At 37.9% G+C, this 25,826-nt stretch overlaps 1 protein-coding gene and 2 long non-coding RNA genes across 4 annotated transcripts; 2 read left to right on the forward strand and 1 right to left on the reverse strand.

Annotated features, from left to right (window-relative positions):
• Window positions 1-25,600, forward strand: LOC309665476 (serum paraoxonase/arylesterase 2). 2 transcript variants are annotated; one of them, XM_082472056.1, is made up of 9 exons: window positions 1-135; window positions 8,172-8,242; window positions 14,873-14,928; window positions 18,410-18,575; window positions 19,112-19,238; window positions 20,688-20,888; window positions 23,476-23,557; window positions 24,279-24,407; window positions 24,981-25,600. In XM_082472056.1, the coding sequence occupies exons 1-9, from the start codon at window positions 62-64 to the stop codon at window positions 25,137-25,139; spliced, it is 1,065 nt and encodes a 354-aa protein (XP_082328182.1). In that variant the 5' UTR covers window positions 1-61; the 3' UTR covers window positions 25,140-25,600. The 2 variants fall into 2 exon arrangements, with proteins under 2 accessions (XP_082328182.1, XP_082328183.1); XM_082472057.1 differs by having other exon boundaries at window positions 19,148-19,238.
• Window positions 8,496-12,397, forward strand: LOC309665627. Its single transcript, XR_014266590.1, has 2 exons — window positions 8,496-8,597; window positions 9,006-12,397. It is a non-coding gene; the product is annotated as an uncharacterized lncRNA (long non-coding RNA).
• On the reverse strand, window positions 10,478-13,407 carry LOC309665618. The gene is made up of 2 exons (XR_014266581.1): window positions 12,429-13,407; window positions 10,478-12,388 (listed from the first exon to the last, which is right to left on the reverse strand). It is a non-coding gene; the product is annotated as an uncharacterized lncRNA (long non-coding RNA).
• Window positions 25,601-25,826: the final 226 nt, after the last annotated feature.

Genomic DNA, 25,826 nt, shown 5'->3' on the forward strand with positions numbered 1-25,826 from the left:
CGCGGGCGCCGCCCACAGTGCTCCCGGGCCCGGCCGACCGAGGCGGCGCGGCTTCCGCGCCATGGGACGGCTGCTGGCTCTGAGCTTGCTGGGGATAGCGCTGGCGCTCCTGGGCGAGAGGCTCCTGGCGCTCAGGTAGGTCGGGGCCTCTCGGGTCCCCAGGCTCGGGGTGGCCGGGGATGCGGGCGAGCGGGGACCCTGGAGCCGGCGGCCGCGGAGGAACTCTGCATCACTCTGCTCCTCGGTCGGCGGAGCTCCTCCACCCCAACCCCCAGCCGCCAGCAAAACCCGGCACAGTTTGGCCCGAATCGCGAGACTTCATAGCGAGTTTGTAAGCCTTTGCTGCGCACCCAGCTCTCTCTTACCTAAGTTGACAAGCGAGTGCTTTGCGGTTTACCCAGGGGCGAACTTTAACTTGAAAACAAAACTATTACTCATGCACTGAAACTTTAATTATAAAGATTTATTTCAGGTCATTGGTGCTGCTTCTCTTTGTTGCCCAAACCAGCCTCCGTCTTTAATCAAGTTGTTCTCCATCTCTCCCCTGCAGAGTTTGAGAAACTCTTCCTCTGCTCTCTAATCTTGGCACGGTTGATCAAAGATACTTGAGATATTCAGCTACTGTTCTTACATCACTTCCTTATTTATCTCTTCGTCTGGGAACACTGAAGCCAGAATGCCAAACAGGACACGCCTAGTCCATCTCATGTTTTAGTTATAAGGAAAAAACGTGGGTGATCAGACGTCATAGTCTCTAAATTATCAACTCAAATTATGTAAGCCTCACGCCAAAGAATTCCAGAAATGCTGAGCACCTTCTCTGTACGCTGTGCACTCTTAGCCTCCTGTAATAGAGTAAGGCACCGTCCTTACCTTTAAAAAGTTTACCCTATTAAAGGGAAGGAGAGCAATAAAACAAATAGATAAATTAGGATGTTCAGGACAGGTACAAACCAACCCCTGCTGGCTTAAGGAGGAGAAGTTACAACTCCTGAAGGTGGAGTTCGGGAGGAAGAGACATCTGACACTAGCCTTGAGGGATGGGTGAAACACAAGTGGGGATGAAGGAGGCAGTCCCAGATGGAGAGTGCAGCGTGAAGAAAAGGAATGGCGGGGGAAGTTTAGATTTGAGCGGAGCATAAAGTTAAGGGATGAGAACAGTAGGAGTAGGGTTTTGAGATGGTTAAGCCTACGTTGAAAAATTGGGGCCTGCATAGATAGGCAAAGGGGAACTATCAATGTTGGTTGTATGTGTTTTATTTTTTTAAACAGGAACCTGTTTAAACCATCTAAAGCATAACCAGTTGGGCTGTGTAGAGATGACCTGGGAGGCTGGATTGGAGTAGAGCAGTGGTTCTCAGTCCTGGCTGAGCCTTAGTATCTCCCAGAGGCCTGCTGTCTGGGCTGCACCCCCAGCAGTTCCAATTCTGTTGCTCTGGGTGGGGCCCAGGCATGAGTATTTTTTATTTTAAAAAATTCTCCTGATAATGCTAACATGCAGTTAGAGTTGACAAGTACCAGAATAGAGAGCAAATAGACCTGGGGAAACTAGTTAAAGTCTTGCAGTAGTTTGGCCCAAACTCTGGAACCCCAGGGATGAGGGGTAAGGCCAAGGTGATACTAGAGTTTCCAGCTCTGCTGTCTTAGCTGCAGCTTCATCTGCTCATAAAGGGATGCCAGGAGGAGGAAGTGTTTATACAACAGGAAGCATCAGAGTTGGAGGAGGAACATTTACTGGTAAGAAATAGACGTGTTGAGCTTAATTTTCATGTTATATTAATGACCATCCTGCTCTGCAGAACGTTATTGAGTTGGGTGGTTTTGTATGATCCGTCCAGCTCTTGGTTTCAAAGGCAGGACCACTAAAGTTCTCAAGCTCATTAAATTATCCCTAAAGTTCAAACCACCAGTGTTTCCATAAGTTGAAGTTTTCTCAATTAGCAGTCAATTTTTTTCTTCTTACTAATCTTAAGGTTTTAAATTTAAGTCCCTTTAAATGATAAATGTAGATGCGAATCTAAGAAAAAGTAAATAAAGCTTATTTACATAGAACGCACCTGATAGATCATTTAAATTTGAATGCATCTCTTCTTTATAAAGACTTGACTATAATAAACTTCATTGAGCAGTGACTTCATAGGGTTGTAACCTCATTGGACAGTTGAAGCCTTATACTGGCTGATGTGAGAATGTTGGGGTGAATGATGGGTAGCTAGATCTAGCAAATAAAAATGTAGGATACCCAGATAAATTTGTATGTCAGATAAACAACAAATCATTTTTTAGTATATGCATATCCCATGCAATATTTGGGACGTAATTAGACTAAAATAGTATTCATTATTTATCTGAAATTCAAATTTAACTGGGCATCTTGCATTTTATCTGGCAACCCTATGAGTGCAGAATATCAAGTGCCTGCTATTTACAAAGTTTGGCGGAGTGCTTAAATGCATAATATTTCTCCTTTCAGACCCTTAGAGTATTTTGAAAAGCAGCATGTTCCCACCTCCACATAAAGAAAGGCTCTTCAAAAACAGGGTTTTGGTTTGTTTTTTTCTCTCATCTGCTGCCTTCTATTTCATTATTCTATTTTTAGAGATGGCACTTTGGCACTCAGGTTATTTCTCTCCCCCCAGGGTGCCCACTTAAATTTCAACTTGGATTTCAGATAAGCAGTGAATGATTTTTTAGTATAAGTATGTCCTGCATGGATAAATGGAATCAAGGTTGTCTCTTTCCTTCTGAACTATAACTGCCTAAGGTTCCCAGGGGAGGCTGGCATGTCATACCCAACTTTCCCACTCCTCCCTCGTGGAGCAATAAAGGAAAAAGTAGAAATACACACATATCCCCAGGCCAGTGCTCCCTGTTGCAAAGCACACACCCTTGAATGAATCATGAGACTTGAGTACATCAGAGACCTATGCCTGAGCAGGAACTCCAAATACAAGCATCTGAACTTTTTGCTTGTTGCTTGACACCTTTTATGACAGCTCCACCAAGAAGCTATCCAGTCAGCTTTTGAACACTTCTGAAGGGGCAGACTTTTTTTCAACCACCATCCTCCTTATTTACTGTGTGACTACTGTGTGCTGGTCTTTGTGTTGAAAGTGTCAGCAGTTCATTATATTAAACTAAAACATACATTTACTGACATTTGGAAAGAAAGCCCTTTTACCTTCCTGCCTTCTTCCAGTCTTCATATATGTCTTCCTTCCTGTATTATACATAATATTAGCTGAGGCTTGGAGAGGCTGACTAGTTAGTTCAGAAGTTAGTGCCAAACCTGTGCTCTAAGCCAGGTCTTCTGATTCCAAATGCAGTTTGTCCCAGCTCCACCACGGCCTCCTCTCTTCTCTGCCATTGGAGCAAACTTTCCCCAGCTTTACAAGTCTAAGCACAAATTCTTAATTAAGTAAGAGCATTACAGGGGACCAAGGGGTGAATTCCAAGGGGTTTTACAAGTCTGTTTGTGAAAGATAAAGCCCCTGTTTGTCTGAATTTAAGTCTGTACGTAAAAGATAAAGCCCCATCAGTGGTTTGTAAATTCAAAGGCAGTGAGATATGGAACAAACCTGGTAGCAGCACTGTGTTCCCAGTTTGCTCAAAGCACATTGGCACACCAAACTGGTGCATCCTTACTGTTACTACACGATGAGGCAAGATAATCAGTAGCCGCCCGTGACCCATTCCACTTTGGATGGGTAATGCCTTTTCCTGAGTGAAGGAAATAGAGATTCATTTCATGGTAATGACTGTTGGTTAAGGGTTCATGCTTTGTAGCCAGGTCGCCTGAATTCTCCACTATTTACATGAGACCTTGGCTTTTATTTCACCTTTCTGTGCCTCAGTGTCCTCATCTGTAGGATGGGGATAATAGTACTATATGCTCCATATAGGGGCTGTAAAAAATAAATGAGCTCATTCTTGTAAAGTGCTATAACAATGTCAGACATGTAGTAAGTGCTCAATAAAGTTACCTATGATGACAATGACGTTGGAGCAGGGGTTCTTAGATTTTTTTGTGCCATAGATCCCTTTGGTAGTCTGGTGAAGCCTTGACTCCTTCTCAGCATCATGTTTCTAAATGCATAAAATAAAATACATAGGATTACAAACCAAACTGAAATACTATCTAAGTTAATACTAATTTAAATATTTAAATTCTATTGCCAAACTATTTAAAAGATCTAATGTAGGATATAATAACATGGCCTTCTTTATTAAAGCCTTAAGTAGATCTAGAAGTAGTTGAATACCTAACAGTAGACACTGTGAAGCAGAGATGAATATAAATGGTATTTTGAGATCTCTACAACAACTAAAATGTGATGAAACAATGTCTGTAACTTCTGTTAGTGACAGAGTCACAGGTACTGCTAGTAGAAAGCTCAATGGTTTGTTGCCTACACTCATCATCAAAAGAAATACTCAGTTTCAGTCAGAGGTTTAACTAAAGATGTGTTTTTTCCCCCCATCAGAATTCAGAAACCCCTGAATTTTACCCATGGACTCTGTGAGGGTCACTGGACCCCAGATTAAGAATCATGATGTACATGTTTCTGATGGGGGTCATTGGAGGAATGATTTCTGGCTCAGATGAAGGAAGGCAGTATGCATTCTTTCCTGTATTATACCTATCATATACTCGTAACTAAAAAGAAAATAACCAAATTCTAATGAAAAGGAAAAGGAAAGTGAGAAAAATAAAAGGAACCTAGAACAAAGAAAGCAAATAGCTTTCATCTAGAGTGTCCATTTTAATAGACTAGTAGTGGTGGCCTGGAACATTGTGTCTAAGCTGGCTCTGAGTTAAAGAGAAAGAGTGCTGTAATTGATTAGCAATGTCTGCCTGACAACAGAGTGGCAACTGCCACACCATCTCTGATCTAGTATGTTCATAAGCATGCTGTGGACATAAAGTGTTAGGGAGCAAATAGGCTGCTGCAAAAATATGACTTATTTGTGTTTGTACCACTTATTTATTTATCTGTTTTTGGCATTAATATATGTAGGCTTATCGATCTGCTAGTCCAAAGAGTTTGTATAGCTTTCTCTTGTATATTCTCCAAACTTCTTAAATCTGTTATCATTTAGGAGTGCTTTCAGCTGCAAGTAGCATACATCAGATTAATGGTAGCTTATACATATTGAAGCTTGCTTTTCTCACATGATACAAACTCTGTGAGTCATTCATCCTAGAGCTTGTCCATTGAGTCAGTGATCACATCAAGGAACTAGGTTCTGATATTTTTCTTCTTTGATCCTCCACTGTTGGCTTTGTGTCCTCATACTTGTGTTAAGGATGCTGAATGATTGCTGTAGTCCCAAGTACCACATATATGGTCAAATCATGAAGAAGGGAGGAGTGTTGCCAGTTAGCTCTCTTCTTGTGTCTGCCTTGTCTACCAGTAATAAATTTATCTTTCCCAAAAGCCTGGGTCATATGATTACCACTAAGTACAAAGGAGGCTGGAAGCAAATATTTGGCTTGCCCGCTTCTGCAGTGGAAAAGAGCAAGGAAGAAAGGGGTGTGAATGGCTTTAGGTTTGTTAGCTGATAGGGTCTGCCACTCTGGAGTACAGAAGTCCACTAATGAGTAGGGAACTGATAGTTCTGCCAGGCAAAAAGCCTAGCAGTTTTCTACTGAAAGTCTTTGAAAGTCTTGATGGGCCACAAAGGATGGAAGCAAAATCCTCTCTCTTTAATCATAAAGGAAACACAAGAAAAAATGACTTGATTAACTAGTAACAGTCCTTGTGTTACTCTTCAGTTTTAATAGCGGGCAGTCTGCATATCTAGAGATGATATTGTACAACGAAACTAGCTGATGAAGATCGCCCTGTTAACAAAGTGTAATCATCAGTCATTGATGCAAACCTAAGCTGACTCTGAAAAATACCCCACACCAAAGTGTCCAAACACATATGAATTTTATTTTATCCATAGAATTTTTTGAGAAAGGTAGATGGTAATCAACATTACCCCTATCTTTGTTTAGTCAAATGGGCATAAAAGTAAGTTGTATAAAATTGACACCCAAACCAACACATGATACAGAAACTTGATGAAACTTCAGCTGTGACCTACTGACTTAAATTTACATCTGTTTCTGGAATCACACAATGTCAATAAACCTTGGAGGTCGTTTAGTCTCATCCTTATTTTTATACATAAAGAAGACTAAGGCCTGCAGAGATGAATTGACCTGCCGAAGGTCATGCAGTCTTGCTGCTATGACAGAAACGTGGTCTCTTCACCCCTTTCTGAGAAAAATACAACAGCAGATTAGAGCCTCTGGGTGGAACTTCCTGGCTGGGTGCTGAACTTCAAGGAAGTCATTTTCCTCATCTCTAAAATAGGGATAATGGTACCTACTTCTTCGGGTTGTTTTAAGAATTAAATGAATTCATTCAGGGAAATCACATAGAACGGTGGTAGGCTCAATACATGTTGGCCCTTATTTTTTTTTTTTTAATTAATTTATTTATTTATTTATTTTGGGGTGTGTTGGGTCTTCGTTTCTATGCGAGGGCTTTCTCCAGTTGTGGCGAGCGGGGGCCGCTCTTCATCATGGTGCGTGGGCCTCTCACTATCGTGGCCTCTCTTGTTGCGGAGCACAGGCTCCAGACGCGTAGGCTCAGTAGTTGTGGCTCACGGGCCTAGTTGCTCCGTGGCATGTGGGATCTTCCCAGACCAGGGCTCGAACCCATGTCCCCTGCATTAGCAGGCAGATTCTCAACCACTGCGCCACCAGGGAAGCCCCATGTTGGCCTTTCTTATTATTGATTTCCTTTTACCACCCATGATTATCAGCAGCATCCTCCTCCTCACTAGTATTACTGCTACTACTTATGTTAGGCTAAATGTACTTGTTTTCCCCTTTAAATCACTGCTGGGACTCGTAGACTTGAGATTTTTTTGTATTTTTTTTTTACTGCTTTATTTAAATTCTTTATGTGTTATTTTCTTTATTTTTTCTATTACATTAATATATTTTATATCTTTATTTTATTCATTTATTTTTATTTTATTGCTTTATTGCTATGTTGTTTCAAGAAGTTTAACAGTATTTGAGTTATATGATTCTGAATACATACTGATTAACAGTTTAATTGGAAACTTTCATATATATATGGATATATATATATATGAATTGACAAAATATATAGTTGCCACCACCTGTTGGTAATTCTGGGTTGTCCAGGCCTCGGCTTCTTCCATCTCGCCAAGAAACCAGCAGCCTTCCCCATATTCGGTGTCTAGAAGTCCAAAGGTGGCAAGGATATGAATAGGAGAGAGACAACTGGCAAATTGTCATGTTGTCTCTTAAACGTGTGGTACGTGTGAACCACTTTGAAACATGTAATAAACTACTCTGCAGGCACGCTTGTCATTCTTTGTGGATGTGGAGAACAGAAAGAGAAGGTGAGACAGTGAGAGGAGGGAAAGCCTTCAAACAATAGAGCCCAGATGTGTTTGCCCACCCTGCTTGGTGGACCTGTACTCCAGGGTGGGAAGGAGGAGGGAAGATGCTTTATTAGAATTCAACATTTTCTCATTATTTCTTCACTTCCGTTTTTATGAAATTACAACAGCAAGTAGTTTGGCTAGAGTAGTTGGTGCTCTCCAACCTTCTCACTCCAATAAACTGTCATGGGGATGGGACTTTCTCCACTTGTTTCTTAATAACTATTTATGAGGTGTCTTCTGTGAGCCAGGCTCTGAACAATGCCATTTTCTCTTGGCCTGCTTTCAGTCACTGTGTCATTTTGCAGAGGGCCTGGGCATTTTATAGCCCCTCTGGGTCCTCAGAAGGAAGACAGAGCTTCTGGTTCTACATCTGAAGCTCTTCCCACAACACAAGAGCTGTGAGAAATGGGACCTGGTGCCGTGTTTACATTTGCATAGGAACTTGCAGTCCAAGTTGTATTTGTTGAATTATTGGCTTCCTTTTACGACCCATGTTCACATATAGAACTTTGTGATATGCATTTTTATGTTAACTTCATTTCTGGTGCTATTTTATGTTCCTACCCTTGTTTTCTATCTTCTCTTTTATCTGCTTTAGATTTATGCTGTGTTTTATGTATTGCTGTAAGCCTCTTTAAACCCTTTCTGCTACAAAGCAGGGAATACGTAAACAGATAGATTTTTTTTTTTAACAGGAATCGACTTAAAGCCTCCCGAGAAGTAGAATCCGTAGACCTTCCAAACTGCCACCTGATTAAAGGAATCGGTAAGTCTGAGAAAATGCTTGTTACACAGCTTACATTCCTTGGCCCACAACACTAGAAAACTCATTAACAGTATTTTGGCACATAATTACTGTTTATCAGAGGAAAAGTCACATTAGATCAGCAAAAACCTTTTCAGTCAATCTCTTTTGATCTAATGCACCCTGTATTTCTTCTTCTCTCTTACTCTCACTGTGATTTATTAATTATTTGTACAATCCTATGTTTGATTTAGACTTCTTGCTTGTTTAGTGACTTTGCTGAACTCATTTTGTCAAGTCTGTAGTTTTGTCAAGTCTGGATTATGTGTGGCCACTGAATTCTGTGTACCATTAGCCCAGGAGTCAGCTGGTGAAGGTAAGTCAGAAGGAAGAGAAGTTATAAAATAGAAAATAAAAATCTCCCAACAAAATCTCCACCCCCCCACAAATATTACTGAGCCATGAAAAAGAATGAAATAATGCCATTTATAGCAACATGGATGGACCTAGAGATTATCATACTAAGTGAAGTAAGCCAGACAGAGAAAGACAAATATCATATGATATCAGTTATATGTGGAATCTAAAAAAGTTATACAAGTGAACTTATGTACAAAACAGAAATAGACGCACAGATACAGAAAACAAACTTATGGTTACCAAAGGGGAAAGGTGGGGAGGGATAAATTAGGAGTTGGGGATTAACATATACACACGACTATATATAAAATAGATAGGGACTTCCCTGGTGGCGCAGTGGTTAAGAATACACCTGCCAATGCAGGGGACACAGGTTACAGCCCTGGTCCAGGAAGATCCCACATGCCGCGGAACAACTAAGCCCATGCGTCACAACAATTGAGCCTGCGCTCTAGAGCCTGCGAGCCACAACTACTGAAGCCTGCACGTCTAGAGCCCGTGCTCTGCAATAAGAGAAGCCACGACAATGAGAAGCCTGCACACCGCAATGAAGAGTAGCCCCCGCTCGCCACAACTAGAGAAAGCCCGTGCGCAGCAACGAAGACCCAATGCAGCCAAAAATAAATAATTAAATTTTTAAAAACTAAACAACAAGGTCCTACTGTATAGCACAGGGAACTATAGTCAATATTTTATAATAACGTATAATGGAAAAGAATCTGGAAAAGAACATATATATAACTGAATCACTATGCTGTACACCTGAAACTAACACAACATTGTAAATCAACTATACTTCAATAAAATATAAATAAATAAATAAATAAAAATCTCCACCTCCCACAAAAATAACCTCAGAGATAGAGTTTCTGTTTTATCCTTTCTGGTATTTCCAGTGCAAATGCAAACAAATATATGCATATACGTTTATATCTATTGTTTTCACAAACGGCATCTTAGTATAAGATTATATTCTGTAACTTGCTTTATTCTGAACACAGTGTGAACAGATTTCCACATCAGCACATGTAGATCTACCTCATTCTTTTTAATATTTGCACGTACCATGATTATTTACCCAGTTCCTTAATGCACGTTTGAGTGGTTATAGTGTTTTGCAACTACAAGCAAAGTCAGTGAACTTCATTGTACATATAGCTCTTGCATTTGTTTATCTGAAGGATAAATCTTTAATAGCGGGATTATTGTTCAGTTAGCACATATGTTTAAAGTTTTGATAGTCTTTGCTAAATTGCTCTTGAGTTGGCAACACTAATAAACTCAGTACCCCATGTTTATAACCACATTCACTCCAGACAGGATTCATAATGCTCTTTTATCAAAAACAAAGTAGTGAGCCTTTTCCGGATCACACAAAGAAGGCTTCCATTTCATGGAAACTATTTGTTTTCAGAGAAGCCTTAGAACTTCAGAACTTCTTTCTGCTCACTGCTCCTCCTGTACACATCTGTTTCCTCTGTGCTCTTGTCCCCTTTTCCCATTGCTACTTTTGTACTTTTTCCCGGTCCTATCTCCCTTCACAGGACTCCTTGACTTCTTTCTCCTGGGGTTTCCCCTCTTTGTTTATTGCCCAAACACTTAGCAGGAGGATACAAACTCAGTGTCGAATACCAGATTGTCCAGATTGAAAAGGTCTGTGCTGGATAATGCAGACCGTCCTAGAATTAAGGTTGTCTGGAGTCCCAAAAAACCCAGCAACTGCATCCTGCCTTCTGGCCGCAATCACGAAGAGCCCCCTTGGAGCTGGTCACTAAGCAAAAGCCAGATGGCGTCTGGGAGGGACGTTGTACAGGTTGGGAGGTTGAGTCAGTGATCTCGGAGGTTACTTTTGCTACGGAGTTAATAAATGTAAAATTATTAAACAGCCCTTGGCCCCGTGAAGCCCACCTTCTGCAAATTCAAGTCTCAGAGTAGACAACAGGGCACAGCCAGACACATTACTGGACAAACTGCCAAGTGTATTGCTGCTACAACTCACTGGAATGGAGGGCTCCTCAGAGAAAAACAAGTCCAACAACATTTGTATTCTGAACAGGCATCTGTCTGTGTGTGTGACCTTTATGTTGTGATGTGTGTGAGCTGCTGTCTGGAATTGGGAAGAATGAGGAAATATGTCACCTATGGCCCCTCTTGTGAAGTGTTTAATGCCTCTGAGGCACTTCAGAAGGCAACAGAGCGAAGACGATGAGTGATTAGAAGCACATTTGGGATACATTTTTAGATCTAATTAGAACTGTGCTTTTTCTCCCCCTCCTTCTTTGCTTTTGCTCTGTGGTTAGCATACACTATATGAACATTTGTTGAATGCTATGTCAGTGATGCATAATGGTTAATAATAGCTTGTGGTTATACGTTTTTAACAACAGTTGCTTATTCAGTGGTCTTTGACTACAAAGGAATAACAGGGCATACTTTCCCACAGGCAAAAGCAATGTCTCTTGGTAGGCAGCAGGAGTAGAGGGGTTCTCTTTCGTAGTTTCCACTTTGGAAACAGTAGCAGCCGTGCATTTGAGGCCAACTAATCCCTCCAAGAGGTAAGACTACATCCCCTGTCCCCCCAGTCCCCATCAAGACAAACACACACACACACACACACACACATAAAATAAGGCTACATTCACCATGACTAGAAATGAACTCTTTGCAATTCTTAGGTGCTTTATACATATCATATCATCTCATGTCTTTCTGTTTTAATAAGTAATAATCACTACCACATATCATACAGGATGTGTGCCTTCAGGGGGTCAGAAAGTAAGCTCACTATTTATTCTATTTTTTTGTATTCCTTTCCAGTGTATCTAACAGACAGAAGCTAACATTTGGTATAATATCGACGTCTAAATAATAAAAATTATAATTAAAGAGCTATTTAACTCTATTTGAGGCTTAAAAGTTTAAAACATTTTAAAATGTCTTTGAAAATGCTGGCATTCAGAGTCCTGGACTAAAACAAAATTTTGAATGGATTATTTCTCTTGAGTTAGTAGGTGATTTTCTACACTTGGCAGTCAAGATCTTTATAATAACTGCTGCTTGAGAGATTTTTTTTTACAAAAGCATTAAAGTTTGTAGCCCTTGTCGTCAAGTACTTTACAATCTACCCATGAAAAGGAAAACAGAAAAACCCACTATGTGAGATATAGACATATTTTTTCTTTTTATAGCACATAAGGACCTAAGGCTCAGAGAGGTTAAGTAACTTTTGCAATTTTTTTTCCCAATATAGTATTTTCTCCCAGAGTGATTAATACACACATCTGATTAATGAACCAAAAAAGTGGAAAATAATAGGCTACATTACATTTTGGATACTCTGTTGGGTATGGCAACGGCCGATTTGCTGTTATAAAGTTACAGTAAGTAACTCAGAGAAGAGAGAAATTGATTCTCTTTTGTGTGACAGTCCAAAGATAAGCAGATGACCTAGCGTGATTAGATGACTCCACTGCATGTGGTCATTCTGGGACAAAGGCTGATGAAGCAACACAGCTATCTTCAACATATTACTTCCATCTTGGCACAAGACTAGAACTCCAGTTGTTGCCATCTCCCAGCAGGAAGGGGTAGAAAGAAAATTTACATGGATCTTTTTACTTTATTTTACCCAGTAGTTGCAAGTAGTTTACCTTGTACTCTCATGTCCCATTAACCTGAACTCAGATAAATGGCCACCTCTATCAGCAAGAAGGGGTAGAAGATGTCTGTAGCTATGTTGCCGTGTACCTGTAGCTGTACCTGTATCTGTAGCTATGTTGCCGTGTACCTGTAGCTGAAAAGAAAGAAGGGGAGTATGGATACTGGGGAGCAGTTGGCCATCTCTGACACAGATAGATAATTGCTAAAGGAATAAGAAGGGATCAAAATCAGATATGCTAAGTTAGAAGACTTTCCAGAGAAAGAGTGTTCGAAAGAAAAATACAGGATGTGAATTGATGAAGATCCTGGTGAAAGGCACGGAAGCAAACGTTTTGGGGGAAAAGCCAACGTATGTAATTGACCACAGTTGGATTTACAAAGTAAAGTGTCTTCAGAGAGGAACCAGGGGATGGCTCTGACAGAGAAATTTCATTAAATGCTAGGTTGTATTTTTTCTATGCACTTTTAAGTCAGAACAAAAGACTTGAATCCCAGCTTCCCAGTTTGTGACCTTGAACAATTTACTTAACCTTTCAACGGCTCCATATTCTCTACTCTAAAATAGGAGATAATAATATTGCTTCTTAGAGTTAACAAAAATTATATGAATTAACATATGTAAAGTACTTATAAGGAGCCTGGTACTTGGTAAACACTTAATATGTGTTAGTAGTTATTACTGTTACTACTCACACTACTACTATTTCTATTATTGAATTAGAGGAGAAAAAATTAGGTGTTATGAGATGATAAAAGCCTACTGTCATAACGGCTATAGAAATAAAGATCGGGGAGTAGATCTGGAAAATATTCTAAAGAAAGCTACAGATATGACTTTTTTTCCTTGGAATTAGGCAACGGGATTAAACAGAAAGAAGCAGCAATGTGGTTGACGTGAATATATCTTTTAAAAAACATTGTTCTTTTCTTGTTTATTAAAAGAATATGATTATTTGTAGAAATTTTTAAAACAAAAGTATAAAGAAGAAAATGAAAATCACTCATAATCCCACCACCCAAAAAAACATTTAGTTTTTTTCTACATATCTTTTCTTTGTCTATGTGTGTAAGCATGCGCACGTTGAAATTAAATTGTCTCAAATAATTTTTCAGGAACAACAAATTTTAATTAACTGAGCTCCTACTCAATGGATCTAGAAAGCAGAACTTGGACTAGAATTCTGTGTGCAGGTGTGTGTGTGTGTTTGTGTGTTTGTGTATGTATACATGGTGAAGTGTTCCTTGGTCCTTGCTCTTTATCAGTTGAGAAACACCATGGGACTAGAATCTAGAGGTTTTTAACTTTTGGGAGGTATCACAGACCCTTTTTTTGAATCTTCTGAAAGCCAAGAACCTTTTTCACAGAAAATGTCTTATCTGTACATACACAAGACATTTTGCATTGCATAGAATTGCAGAGGGTTCATAAACTCTTTGAAACCCATATGTGGTTACTTAGGGGTCCACAGACCGCAGGTTAAGAACTCAAGCATACAGTGCTTAAACTTATATCTCTCTTCTTTCTGAGAAGCAGGCATGTGGGTCATCTTTATGAAGTGAAGTTTTTGGCTTTTTTTTTTTTTTTTTTTGCTTTTCTCCACTATGGTGGAGCCAGCAACACTGGAGGCGGCCAGCCAAATGCAAACTCAGGAATCAAAATCCATATAGCTGGATAGATGCTGTTTGTTTTTGACAACCTAGAAATAATCGTGGAGGAATCCTTTGGAGAGGGCTTAAAGTGGAAGGTTGGATTTTGTGGACTCAAAGAATGTGTCGTGATTTGGCTTAATCTAAGCCATTTTTATTCCTCTTTTCTTGTGTTTGGGTCTATTATCTGTCTGTGGAATTTACACAGTGAGACCACTGGCAAGGTCTTATGTCTAATTATTTTCTGTGCTGTGTGGAGTGTACTGCAGACAATCGATAAACAATCAATAGTCATTGTAGCCTGTTTCAGAGACACTGTTAGAAGTTTCACCTGGCTTAGGTGCATGGTATTTTTCATTAATCTTCTTTTGCTAGTTTTTTTTCTGTAATTTAAAGCCTAAATTTAAAGATTAAACAGAAAGCTTTCTTTGCTTATGAGAACAAGCAGGCATTGTTTTTTAAAGAGGGACTATATAATCCCAGGTGTTTTATCTCTGTTAATGAGAGAAATGTCTGTGTTTGCTTCCGATTGAGTGAGCCGAGAAAGGGACAAGAATATTTGCATGGTTAAATGAAGATGAGCCCTTCATTCTGAAAGTAATATTCCCCTGATGTCAATTACTTTTGTACAGACATCTGGATGTTTATCATAAGAGTGTACAGATGTCAACTTTTTCGGTATTATAGCTGGAAATGTGGTGATTACTTGACTTTGATTTGAGTAGACATAAAATCTCTAACATTTAAAGTCAGAAGTTCACTGCAGGAAAGGATTTAGACTGACGTTTATTAAAGAGAGTGGTTCCTTGGAAGAAAAAATCGGAACCATTCCGAAAGATACAGATACTGATAAAGTAAACAAAGCTCTACCTAACAAGTCACAGAATTCGAACATGACATTTATCTATTTCTTGAACTTAACAGAAGCCGGCTCTGAAGATATTGACATACTTCCCAATGGTCTGGCTTTCTTTAGTGTGGTGAGTATCTTCCTTCCCCAGTCTCAGTGGAGGAGGTACAAGGGAGTTTGATGAGGCCTTCAGAGCAGTAACTTGTTTTTAAAGTTCCTCACTTTCAAAAAAAAAAAGACAGGTCAAACAGGATCTTGGAGATTTTCTGAAAAAAAAGACAGGTCAAACAGGCTCTTGGAAATTTTCCTCCAGCTTCTCAGAGTGTAGGGATGAAAAAGTCTTTGCCAATTGATTTATTACTCTTTATGTTCCCACTGCCTTGCACTAAAATATTCCAATGCAGTCTGTGTTCTAAAAGTTTGTTATTACAAAGGATATTTGGGGCATTATTGTGGATGTTTGATACTACATTATGCTATTTTAAATACAGCGTCTACCTTTCCATTAGATATTCAATTTGAAACTAGTATTCTTGCTGTTATTATTTATTTTCAAACAATATACCAACTTTCCTAGACAAAGGCCAGTGCTTTTGCTTTCTTTCTTTTTCCCCAAATAGCCTAACGTAAGTGGACTGTCATTGACTGAGCTTATTTATACCCTTCACTTTTGCCTTAATTTTTATAAGCTGAAAAATAACAACCTTTTCAGGCATACATTACAAAGACTTTAAAATTGATTGGCCTGAGTGATGCTAGGCTACACCAGTATGCATTCTAATTAGAAAATTGTATATGTGGGCCAAGGAGGAAGTCCTGACCACCTCTCTCTCCTCCGTGGCATGGGCCAAGGTGAGGGACCTTGGCATCTTCATGGATTCAGTTTTTCTTGAGAAAGAAGTATCCAACTTTGAAGGCAGCCTGTAGTTATTCTGTTCCCTCTCAGCAGCCATTATTTTCAGGCACTGAGACTCAGGAAAGATGTGAAAAACTTGGAGATGCTTCAGAAGAGAGTCACAACACTAATAAAATAGTTGTCAGACTTATGAGAAAGGTGAGAGAACTCAGCTGAGATGAGAATGAGGGTTAGAACACTCTTCAGGTTCCTGATGGTTTTTATATGAAAGGCTGTGAGTGGCTGGTTGTTTACCACAGAGGGAGAAAAGAAATACTGTAGACTTTGGCAGAAACATTGATATTTATATGGGTTGGCCAAAAAGTTTGTTCGGGTTTTTCATAGCATCTTACGGAAACCCCGAACGAACTTTTTGGCCAGCCCAATATTAAATTTTAAAACTATGGCTTTAAAAGTTTTAGTTAATTACCTACACACAATGAGTAAAATGATATTTCTAGGAGGACTCTGGGTTTGTGTAGAAGCACATGCTTGCACGTATATCTTCTTTTCTTAGGAAAAAACACTGAGACTCCTAGTCAACATTATTCATAACTAAAATGCAAATATCCAGAGTAGAGTAGAAGGCAGTTGCTTTTTTTTTTTTGCAAAGAAGCTGTTTTCAGAGATTTGCATAATCCAGAAGTCACCTATTTCAAGATTTTCTCCCAACAGGAATAAATCTGAATTAGGAGGGGTGAGGTCTCCAAGCACAATAAATCTACAGCCATTTTAGCTGAGAGGCTTAACATAGTCACAATGATCTTGTAGCCAAATCAACAGAATTTCTTCTGCTTGTTTTTCTCTTATCCTTCCTTGGTTATATGACTTTTCTTTTCTTTTCTTTTTTTCAAATTTAGAAACAATCTCATTTTACTGATGTTTTTTAATTTACCCAGCATTGTCTCTAATATTTCCCAGAATGCACTCCTTTCTAAATGAATAACTCCTGCATCATGGCATTTGTTTATTCTTCCAAGCATTGTAGCCAATTAGCCCATCCTATTCCACAGTTACAGGCTTGAGGGGCATCTCAAAACTAACATCACACTTAATGAGGAATTAGATGACATAGAATAGAAAAAAGATTTAAATGACAGTGTGAATGTACTTAACACTACTGAACTGTACACTTAAAAATAGTGAAAATGGTAAATTCTCTGTTATGTATATTTTACCACAGGTGGAAATAAAATAAAATTTGAAAAAGAGAAAAATCAGGTTAAAATGATAGGGAGTATTAAAAGATAGGGAGTATTAAAATAACTATGGAGAGTTATTACATCCCTGGTAGAGCTTCCTGAGCATTGAAACCCTATCATTTATGGGACATTAATAAAGAATAGAGATTATTAACCACTGAATTGGCACTGCCATGTAGCAATAGCATAATTGCAGTTTATTCTACTTGTTGGGCCTTGAAGTTGTGGAATTTTGATGGATTTTTTTTAATTGGAGAAAATTTCTACTAAATACAATTTGTGCATAAAGTGAGTTTTTTTGGCACTCTTTCAAATTTGCATAAAGTATGACTTGAAAGATTTAAAAGAGAAAAGACCTCGATTATTTTAGTGAGTGCTGAAAAAGCATTACATAAAATTCAACTCTCAGTCCTGATTAAAAGCTCCAAAAAAACTAGAAGTAGAAGGAAACCTTCCAGAAACCTACAGCAAATACCATTCTTAGTGGTGCAACATTAACTGCCTTCTCATTAATGTTTAGAAAAGGAAGAAAATGCCCTAAAATACTGTAACCATCAGTAATCTACTAGAGTTCTTAATAACCCAAGAAAACAAAAAAAAGAAATATGAGGTAGAAAAAAAGACAAAACTGACATTATTTTCAGATAGTGTGATTACCTGTTTTTTAAACAGTCCAAGAGATTCAGATAACAGACTCTTAGACCTAGTAGGAGAGTTGAGTGATATGGTTGTATTCAAAATGAACATATAAAACTCAATGGCTTTCCCATGCACTAGGAAAAAACAAATAGAAAATGTAATACTACTACTACTACCAGTAATAATAAGGTTCCATTTGACCAGCAACTTAATTTCTGAAATTTAAACAGAAAAATAAATGAGCAGAAATATTTAAGACTATTTTGGAAAGGTAAAGCAATGTGGTGTGGGATGTGAGGACTTGCCATATATATATACATATTGTATCTTATAAATCAAGCTATAGTAGTTAAGAAGTGGCATATTAGCACAGGATTTAGGCATGAGTCCAAACAGACCAATATGTAAACAGGGATCTAGTACATGATGAAAGCAAATTTGGAATCAGTAGGAAAACGACAGACTGACTACATGCCAAGCACTGATCCAGGCCTTGGGGTCTAGCAGTGAACAAATGAGACAAAGTCCCACCTCATGTTACAATGGGGAGAGAATGAACGTGTGTCAGATAGTGGCTTATCCCCGCCCTCAACTCTGTGTTATCTCCCAGTCCCCCAACCTTCTGGTTACCCTCTGAAGAGACTACACCCTTAGTCTTCTGCCTCAACTCAGAAATGTCAGTTATTGTTCAGCTTTCAGCCTCCCAGCTTCCAATTATTATTTTTTTTAATATTGTTTCCTCTCTGCTCTCTTTGTGTTTGCAGGTTTATGCCACCACCTTTAGCCAAAGTCTCAATCATTTATTTATAGTTGCCACTTTAGTCCATAAAAATACTTAAGCCTTTATATTTAACTTTTTCCTCTGTTTTAAAAAGGGTCTAAAATGTCCAGGCCTCCACAGTTTTGCACCAGATAAGCCTGGAGGAATACTAATGATGGATCTAAAAGAAGAAAACCCAAGGGCACTGGAATTAAGAATCAGCCGTGGATTTAATTTGGCTTCATTTAATCCACATGGTATCAGCACTTTCATAGACAGTGGTAAGAGCTGATGAGCTACCAACATTAAAAAAACTTACAATGGTTTGCAAATGACTGTGGAAAATAGATTTGGATCATATCTGTAGTAAGAGAACAATTAACTCGTGAATTACTTCTGTATTCTTCATACAAATAAGTCCATCATTTGCCTCTTCAGCTGGCAGTAAGTTATACTACATTTAGAAATTTCTAACGGTTAACACCTGAAAGAATGTTTAGATTTCATAACCTTTTCAAATATGTATTATCATTACATTGAAAAAGAGCTATATTTGTGAATTAAACTATTAACAGATTATTCATGAATTCTGTATATGGAGTGGGAAACACTCTTTCTTAAAGGTCAGGGGACCAATGATCAGAAATAACACCAGACAGACAGTGATGGGAAAGACGGGGAAGAAGAATGATCTGTTAGGTCGTCTAACAGTTTATACATTCAACCTTTCCTTGCTCGTGGTATTTAAATGTCAGTGTCTGCCCAGAGGTCCTATGGTTATGTCTTGTAAATTAACTCTGTTCTTTCAATTCTTTAGATAACACAGTTTATCTCTTTGTTGTAAACCACCCAGAATTCAAGAATACGGTAGAAATTTTTAAATTTGAAGAGGAAGAAAATTCTCTTTTGCATCTAAAAACAATCAAACATGAGCTTCTTCCAAGGTAATTAGTCCTTTTGTTCATTCTCTGATTTATCTGTAGCATTTTCAAATATTCCCTATGATGGTCCTTTCACCTTTTGTAAGAGCTGAAATACACATATATTACACATAAACAAATACATGTATTTATATGTGTATGTGTGTATATATAGTTTCCTTGCAGAGCAGGGAAAGTCGATATCAGTGTTCTTTCTATGTGGGCTCCCTCGAGAAATAAGGAAATGCTGGACTACCGGGAATTTGCTCTTCAGGGACATCTTGAGAGCAGAAGACAAACCTCACCATTTTTCCTTCTGTCACCTCCCATTTCAGATGACTCATCATCCAAATAGTAATAATACCTGTCCTGCCAAGGAAGAGTAGTCTGCTTTATATGGAGTTTGTATGCTTAGTATGGGACTAACAAGAAGTGTTTTCACAAGGTAGCTGTGGGCTAATGGCCCTGCAGAATTGGAAGTGGGTCACTGCTATTTCAAGAACATAGAGCTGGTTGATAATGTGACTAAAAAAGAATTATGTGCCCCTCCCCGGCTCAGCTGCATCTTTTAAGTTTGAGCTTGATGAATATTTTTAATTTCTATTACTTCCCTATCTCGGACTTAAGTGTGTAACTGCCAACCATTCTTCCAAAAATTCACTTCATAATAAACAGGAGCATAAGTACCATCCAGGCAGCCTTTGCATTAGGGCGTTGTTTCAGAGAGGGGTCCCACCTTCCCTGTAGCTCTGTTTTTCCTTTAACAAAGGAGAAAGCCGCTCTTTCAGAAATTTTTGCATAGGGTAATTGGAATTTAAATTTAGTAACACCCTTACCTAACTGGTTTTAAAAATGTAATTGTTTTTAGCATATAAATCTCTCACCTGAAGCATTTCACTATGGCAATTTCATCATTCATCTCTCCGCAAGTGTTTATTGAGCGCCTGTTCATTCTCGGCAGGTCGGCTTTGTGAGTCAGGTAGAAATTGAACAGTCAACCTTAGTTTGACTAATAACTAAGCAAAGGATCTCAGGAAAATCCAGCAACTGAGAAAATGGAAGCTAGGTAAATGTTATTGACAGCCCAACCAGCTCACCAGCCAATGAGGCTCCATCGAGCTCTCTACCCTGGACAGCTGTGTCTTTTCGTATTGTTGTTAAACCCTACGTTTCTTGTTGTCAAAAAACACACTCTGTTGGCACCAAGTTCTTTTTTCTTTTATAATAACCTGCCATAATTGCTAAATGACCTGTCTTCAAATTACCCGGTACCATAAAAAATTGTTCTCCAGCAAATGATATTATAGTAGATTGCATATGACTATAGCCATGTGATTTTAGCTGAGCTTTTCCTGGGAACCCTCTCACCAAAAATTTAAAGCACATATTACGTAAACCTTCTGGATACTTAATCTTTAATATTGAGACCAACTGGCTTTTTATTTTCTCTCACATGTTATTTTTCTCTTCCAGTGTGAATGATATCATAGCTGTTGGACCAGCACATTTCTATGCTACCAATGACCACTATTTCTCTGATCCTTTCTTAAAGTATTTGGAAACATATTTGAACTTACAGTGGACAAATGTCGTTTACTACAGTCCAAATGAAGTTAAAGTGGTAGCGGAAGGATTTGATTCAGCAAATGGGATCAATATTTCACCTGATAAAAAGTATGGTCTCTTATAGAAGTATTTTCATTTCTTCTCAGTCATGGTGCTGGGCCAAATTCTTTACTTTGCTTTTTTTTTTAATGTAGAAATAGCTTACTTGATATTTTTGGTCTATGATAAATATACTATATATAATACTTACAAATATTACTATAATACTATAATATAGAATACATATATTATATGTAATATATTATTAAATAGATGTTTTATATAAAATATATACATATATGTACCATATATTTACATGTAATATATAAATATATATTTATATACAGTATATAAATTTGGTATATATCATTGTAGAATTTAATTTTATAAATGTAAATTTTTATAAAATGGATTCATATTTATATATACATATTAAAGTATTAGGTAGGTGTTTTCCTTTTAAATAATCATTGTTTTATTGGGTGCATATTATTCCATTTTCAGGATGATTGTAAACTAATTTAACCAATTCTCTATAAATGGATATGTAGGGGGGTTTTTTTTCTGTATAAAAACCATTTTTTATTTCTCATTTACCACTGAAACTTATCCAAATATTTTTAAGGAAAAACCCCCCAAGGGAGAATTACATACAGCATAATGGTTAAATCTTCAGATTCTGGAGTCATACAGACATAGGTTCAGATGCCCACTGGGTACTGGCTAAATGTGGGGCTATGAGCGCCTCCTCTTTGCACATTTGTGCAAGTGTTTCTGTAGAACAAACCCCTCAAAACAGAACTACTCACTTAAACGGTGCTCCTTTTAAATGTTAACTTTAATAGATAGTGCCAAGTTGCCCCCCCCCAAATTATCTCACTATTTTTGTATGTCCAACTGTAACCTATAGGAAAGATATTAAAGTCTTTATTAACTTTCCCTTTTACTACCTTAGCACACTGAACAATTTAAACTACTACAAATATAACATGAAATAAATCTGGCATTCTGTGACAACTAAATGTCTCTATTTTCATGACAAGTTCTTCTTTCTTGTTGATTACAGAAAATGAATGTAGGATCATTTAATTTAAATTGTCTATAACTGACCCAATCCAACCTCTCCCACCAAATCTGTTTTTCTCCTCCACTCTCATCTTTCAGTTATGAGAGTCAAACTTTCCAGTCACCCAAGCTAAAAATAATAACAATAGGGCATCCAGCTTTAACTCCATCTCTCTCACCATTCCTATTCAGCCACTGAGCAAGTCACACTGGTTCTATCTGTGCTTCTGTCCCTGACCCTCACCCCCTCTTCCTTCCCATTGACACCTGCGTGGTTCAGGTTCTCACCCTCTCTGGCTGGAGTATTACACTTTCTTCCCACTTGTTTTCAGTCCACTTCCATTTTTCGCACTGCTGCCAACTTTGTCGTTTATATTCCACTGCCCTTTCGAGATCTCCAGAAGAGGGACCTCAGTCTGCTTCATCTTTGAATCCTCATACTGAGCACAGCCAGTCACAAAGCACATGCTTAGTAATTGTTGAACAGAACTGACCATTTGTTATCATGCCACTCTCTTATTCCAGAAATTCAGTGGACCCCAGTTGCTTATCAAATCAAGGCAGGCTAATGGGTTGGACTTTCTTTAATAAGCTAGTTCCAACCTCCCTCTTCTACTGTTTCCACACTTACTATGCTTTAGACGAGAACTCATTATTTTGCAAAACTGCCTCTCTCATTCTTGCCCCTGTGCCTTTGTTCACATGTTTTCTTTTGCCTAAAAGATGCTTTGTCCTCATATCCTCAAATCCAGTCTCTCTTTCCATGTCCACTGCAGATGCCCCTTCCTTTGTAAGCCCTTCTGTTTTTTTAGGAGTTAGAGATTTCTTCAGTCTCTAGACCTGAAATATGTCTTATGGTACCAATCATGCTGTATTATTTGTTTAATGTGTGTAAGCCATCTGATCACCCCAACACACTACAAACTTTTCAGGAGAAAAGGCTGTGTCTTCTTCATGTTTATATCTGTCACAATACTGAGTTCATGGCTTTACACACTATAATTGCTCAATAGAACAGTTGCCATGGAACAGGCAATTCAATGAGAAAAATTACCGTGAAGTAGTCCATTAATTCACCCTCCTTAGATACAGACAGATTGTTCTGAACAGATACTTATTTCTAACTCTTACATTTCTCGATATGTTAATAAATATTTATTAAATATTAATAAGTATTAATATTCTAATAAAATGTGTTCTGTTTTATACCATATGTTTCTACATGTAAATGATCCCTTGAAATATCAAATTATATTGTAGAATGTAAAAGCTTTTTGTTTGAAACCAAATATTTGTTTTACTGTCCTTTCAGTGGCAAAATATCACAGACTTTATATTTTAAATGATGTCCTATATTATTTTTCCTTACAAACTTTTTGAAAAATAATTTAACAATTCCATGATTGTTGTAGTAACACTGAATTGATTTTGAAAGCTTACTTTTTAAATAAAAACTGATCTTTATCAAGCATTCCTTGAGGGCCCATCATTGATTAACTTCTTGGCAGGTTATTAAGACTTATTCGTTATACTGTGTTAATGAAGCTTTATATTAGCCTGGGGCTCTAACCAGTATGTCCTTCCTGCAAAGGTACATCTACGTTGCTGATATCTTGGCTCATGAAATTCATGTTTTGGAAAAACACCCTAATATGAATTTAACTCAATTGAAGGTAAAATATTTCTTTCTATATCTAAAGTAGACATTAATCTTGAAATTACATAGTTATACTATAACAATTCCTCACTTAGAACAGAATAGCCAGTGTTGCTATTCTGGGTTTTTCACTGCTTCCTCTCTGTAACTGGCCAAGTCTCTTGTTTCCCACAATCACAAGAACTGACTGATTACATGCAGCAGTGTGTTGGGAGGGATATTTGCATCAGATTTAGAGCCCATTCCATGAAGTACTGATGGCACCTGATGAATTCCAATAAGAATTTTCACAATTGAAAAGACTAATAGATGAATTCTGAAATGAAGATTTATGCAAGTTGTCAGTTCTTTCAATAATAAATGAAGGTGGAAATTGGGTTCCACACCATTATTATTTTCTTCCTGCTTGACAACACATATTTTAGATTGATTAAGAATTTCCTATTTTGCTTTGAATGAATTCCTTGAGCTAACTGATCACTTTGCATCTTTTAAGGGGAAAGGAATTCATTTTTTAGAGAGATTGATTATTGCCCCAACTTTCTTAACTTTAGGAAAAATGAAAAGTGACTCTAAACCAGTGTATTAAATTTATTTTAAGCAATATTGGTGTTAAAGGGTGGAAGCAGGAGATGGGTGAAATTTCCCCATATGCATAGGGGCAAGAAAGTTTAGCCCTAAATTATTTAATCAAGTTTCTCATGGCATTTAGATATTGACATTTTTTCATTTGGAAGGTACTCAAGTTGGATACACTGGTGGATAATTTATCTATTGATCCTTCCTCGGGGGACATCTTGGTAGGCTGTCATCCTAATGGCCAGAAGCTCTTCATTTATGACCCGAACAATCCTCCCTCATCAGAGGTTTTTATATTTTTTAGTTTTTCAACCTTAATTATTCAAGTCCTTTTAAACTAATAATACAATAAACTTATGTGGTGCTTGATTTTGTAATTGCTTTAAGCCAATAATTGGCAGAATTTCACATTGTTCAAATACTTTTAGAAAGGTAATCTTTTGATGTATTAAATTATGGTGGAAACTAGTCAAAAGACCTTTTTATAAAGACATGTGCCCTCCTTGTGCGGTATACTGGCAATTTTTTAAATATCTGGCTTATTGTCAACTCTCCACACGTCACTACTTTTGTTCGTGCTGAAGTAGTGAGAATGTAGGCACATTAGTGTGGAAGTATTTCTATTAATGCTCAATTACTGTAATAACACTCAATCCTGTGTTGGCATGCAATAACTAGATGGCTTAAGAAAGTACTTTCTTTGAAGGTTTAACAAAGTAATTTAAACATTAAAAAAATTGGTAACTGCTATTTTCAACAGCATGTCCTCTTAATCATTGTGTCTTTGTGGAAGATTATTGGTGACTGAGTGACATGGGTGGATGGTGGTTCTATATTAATCCTTTGTATCTCCTGAATAGGTTCTCCGCATCCAGAATATTCTATCTGAGAAGCCTACAGTGACTACAGTTTATGCCAACAACGGGTCTGTTCTCCAGGGAAGTTCTGTGGCCTCGGTATATGATAGGAAGCTGCTTATAGGCACTTTATACCACAGAGCCCTGTATTGTCAGCTCTAAATGGTCCTTTTGCTATGCAGGCATGCTAGCTTCTCTTAACAATTTTCTATGAATTGCTAATTCTGGGGGACTTTAACCAGCAACGTTGACCCAGAAATGTATGACATGTATAGTAAATTTATTTCAGTAATGAAAGCCCCCCTTCAGTTCACATAGCACTTTTAACGTAAAAGGAAAGTGAACAGTTTTTAAAATTGCCAAGTAAAGGTGAGAGAAGAAAGCTGCTTTCGGTAAAGTGAATACACTTTGCATAAAATAAGCCTGCTTTCCAACTGCCAGAGCATGAATTCCACTGAAACAGGGTAGATTATATTTCCTTAAAATGTAAGTGACCTCAGCTCCACCAGTGTGACCACTGTGACTCAGAACTACTGACAGGTAACACGTTTTGATGTTTTGTACTTACATCTTTGTTTACTATTAAAGAGTTGGAGTTATATTAAAGACTAACTAAAATCCAAGTTTTGTCTGTGCTTAATTCTCAAGGCATATCCTCAGCGGGGGAATGAGAAAGTGGCCACTTCTTTGTGGGGTTTCCTTGGGATGCGCAGGCATGGCAATACTAATTTTTCTCAGCTGAAAAAATAAACTATTTGAATAAAATGAAACAAAGAATTAACTAAATATGGCAACTGGAATTCTCAATTAATACGGATTATTCCATCAGCTCTATTTCTTAATGGGAGC

The sequence above is a fragment of the Balaenoptera physalus genome (genome assembly GCF_965194825.1).
Source record: "Balaenoptera physalus genome assembly, chromosome: 8".
Lineage (NCBI taxonomy): Eukaryota > Metazoa > Chordata > Mammalia > Artiodactyla > Balaenopteridae > Balaenoptera > Balaenoptera physalus.

Excerpts from the sequence above, each read along its gene's own strand:
- LOC309665476 (XM_082472056.1), top strand. The coding sequence starts at position 62 with ATGGGACGGCTGCTGGCTCTGAGCTTGCTGGGGATAGCGCTGGCGCTC. Across the intron at positions 18,576-19,111 it reads CAGCACTTTCATAGACAGTG|ATAACACAGTTTATCTCTTT; the intron begins GTAAGAGCTGAT and ends TCAATTCTTTAG. Across the intron at positions 19,239-20,687 it reads AAACATGAGCTTCTTCCAAG|TGTGAATGATATCATAGCTG; the intron begins GTAATTAGTCCT and ends TTTCTCTTCCAG.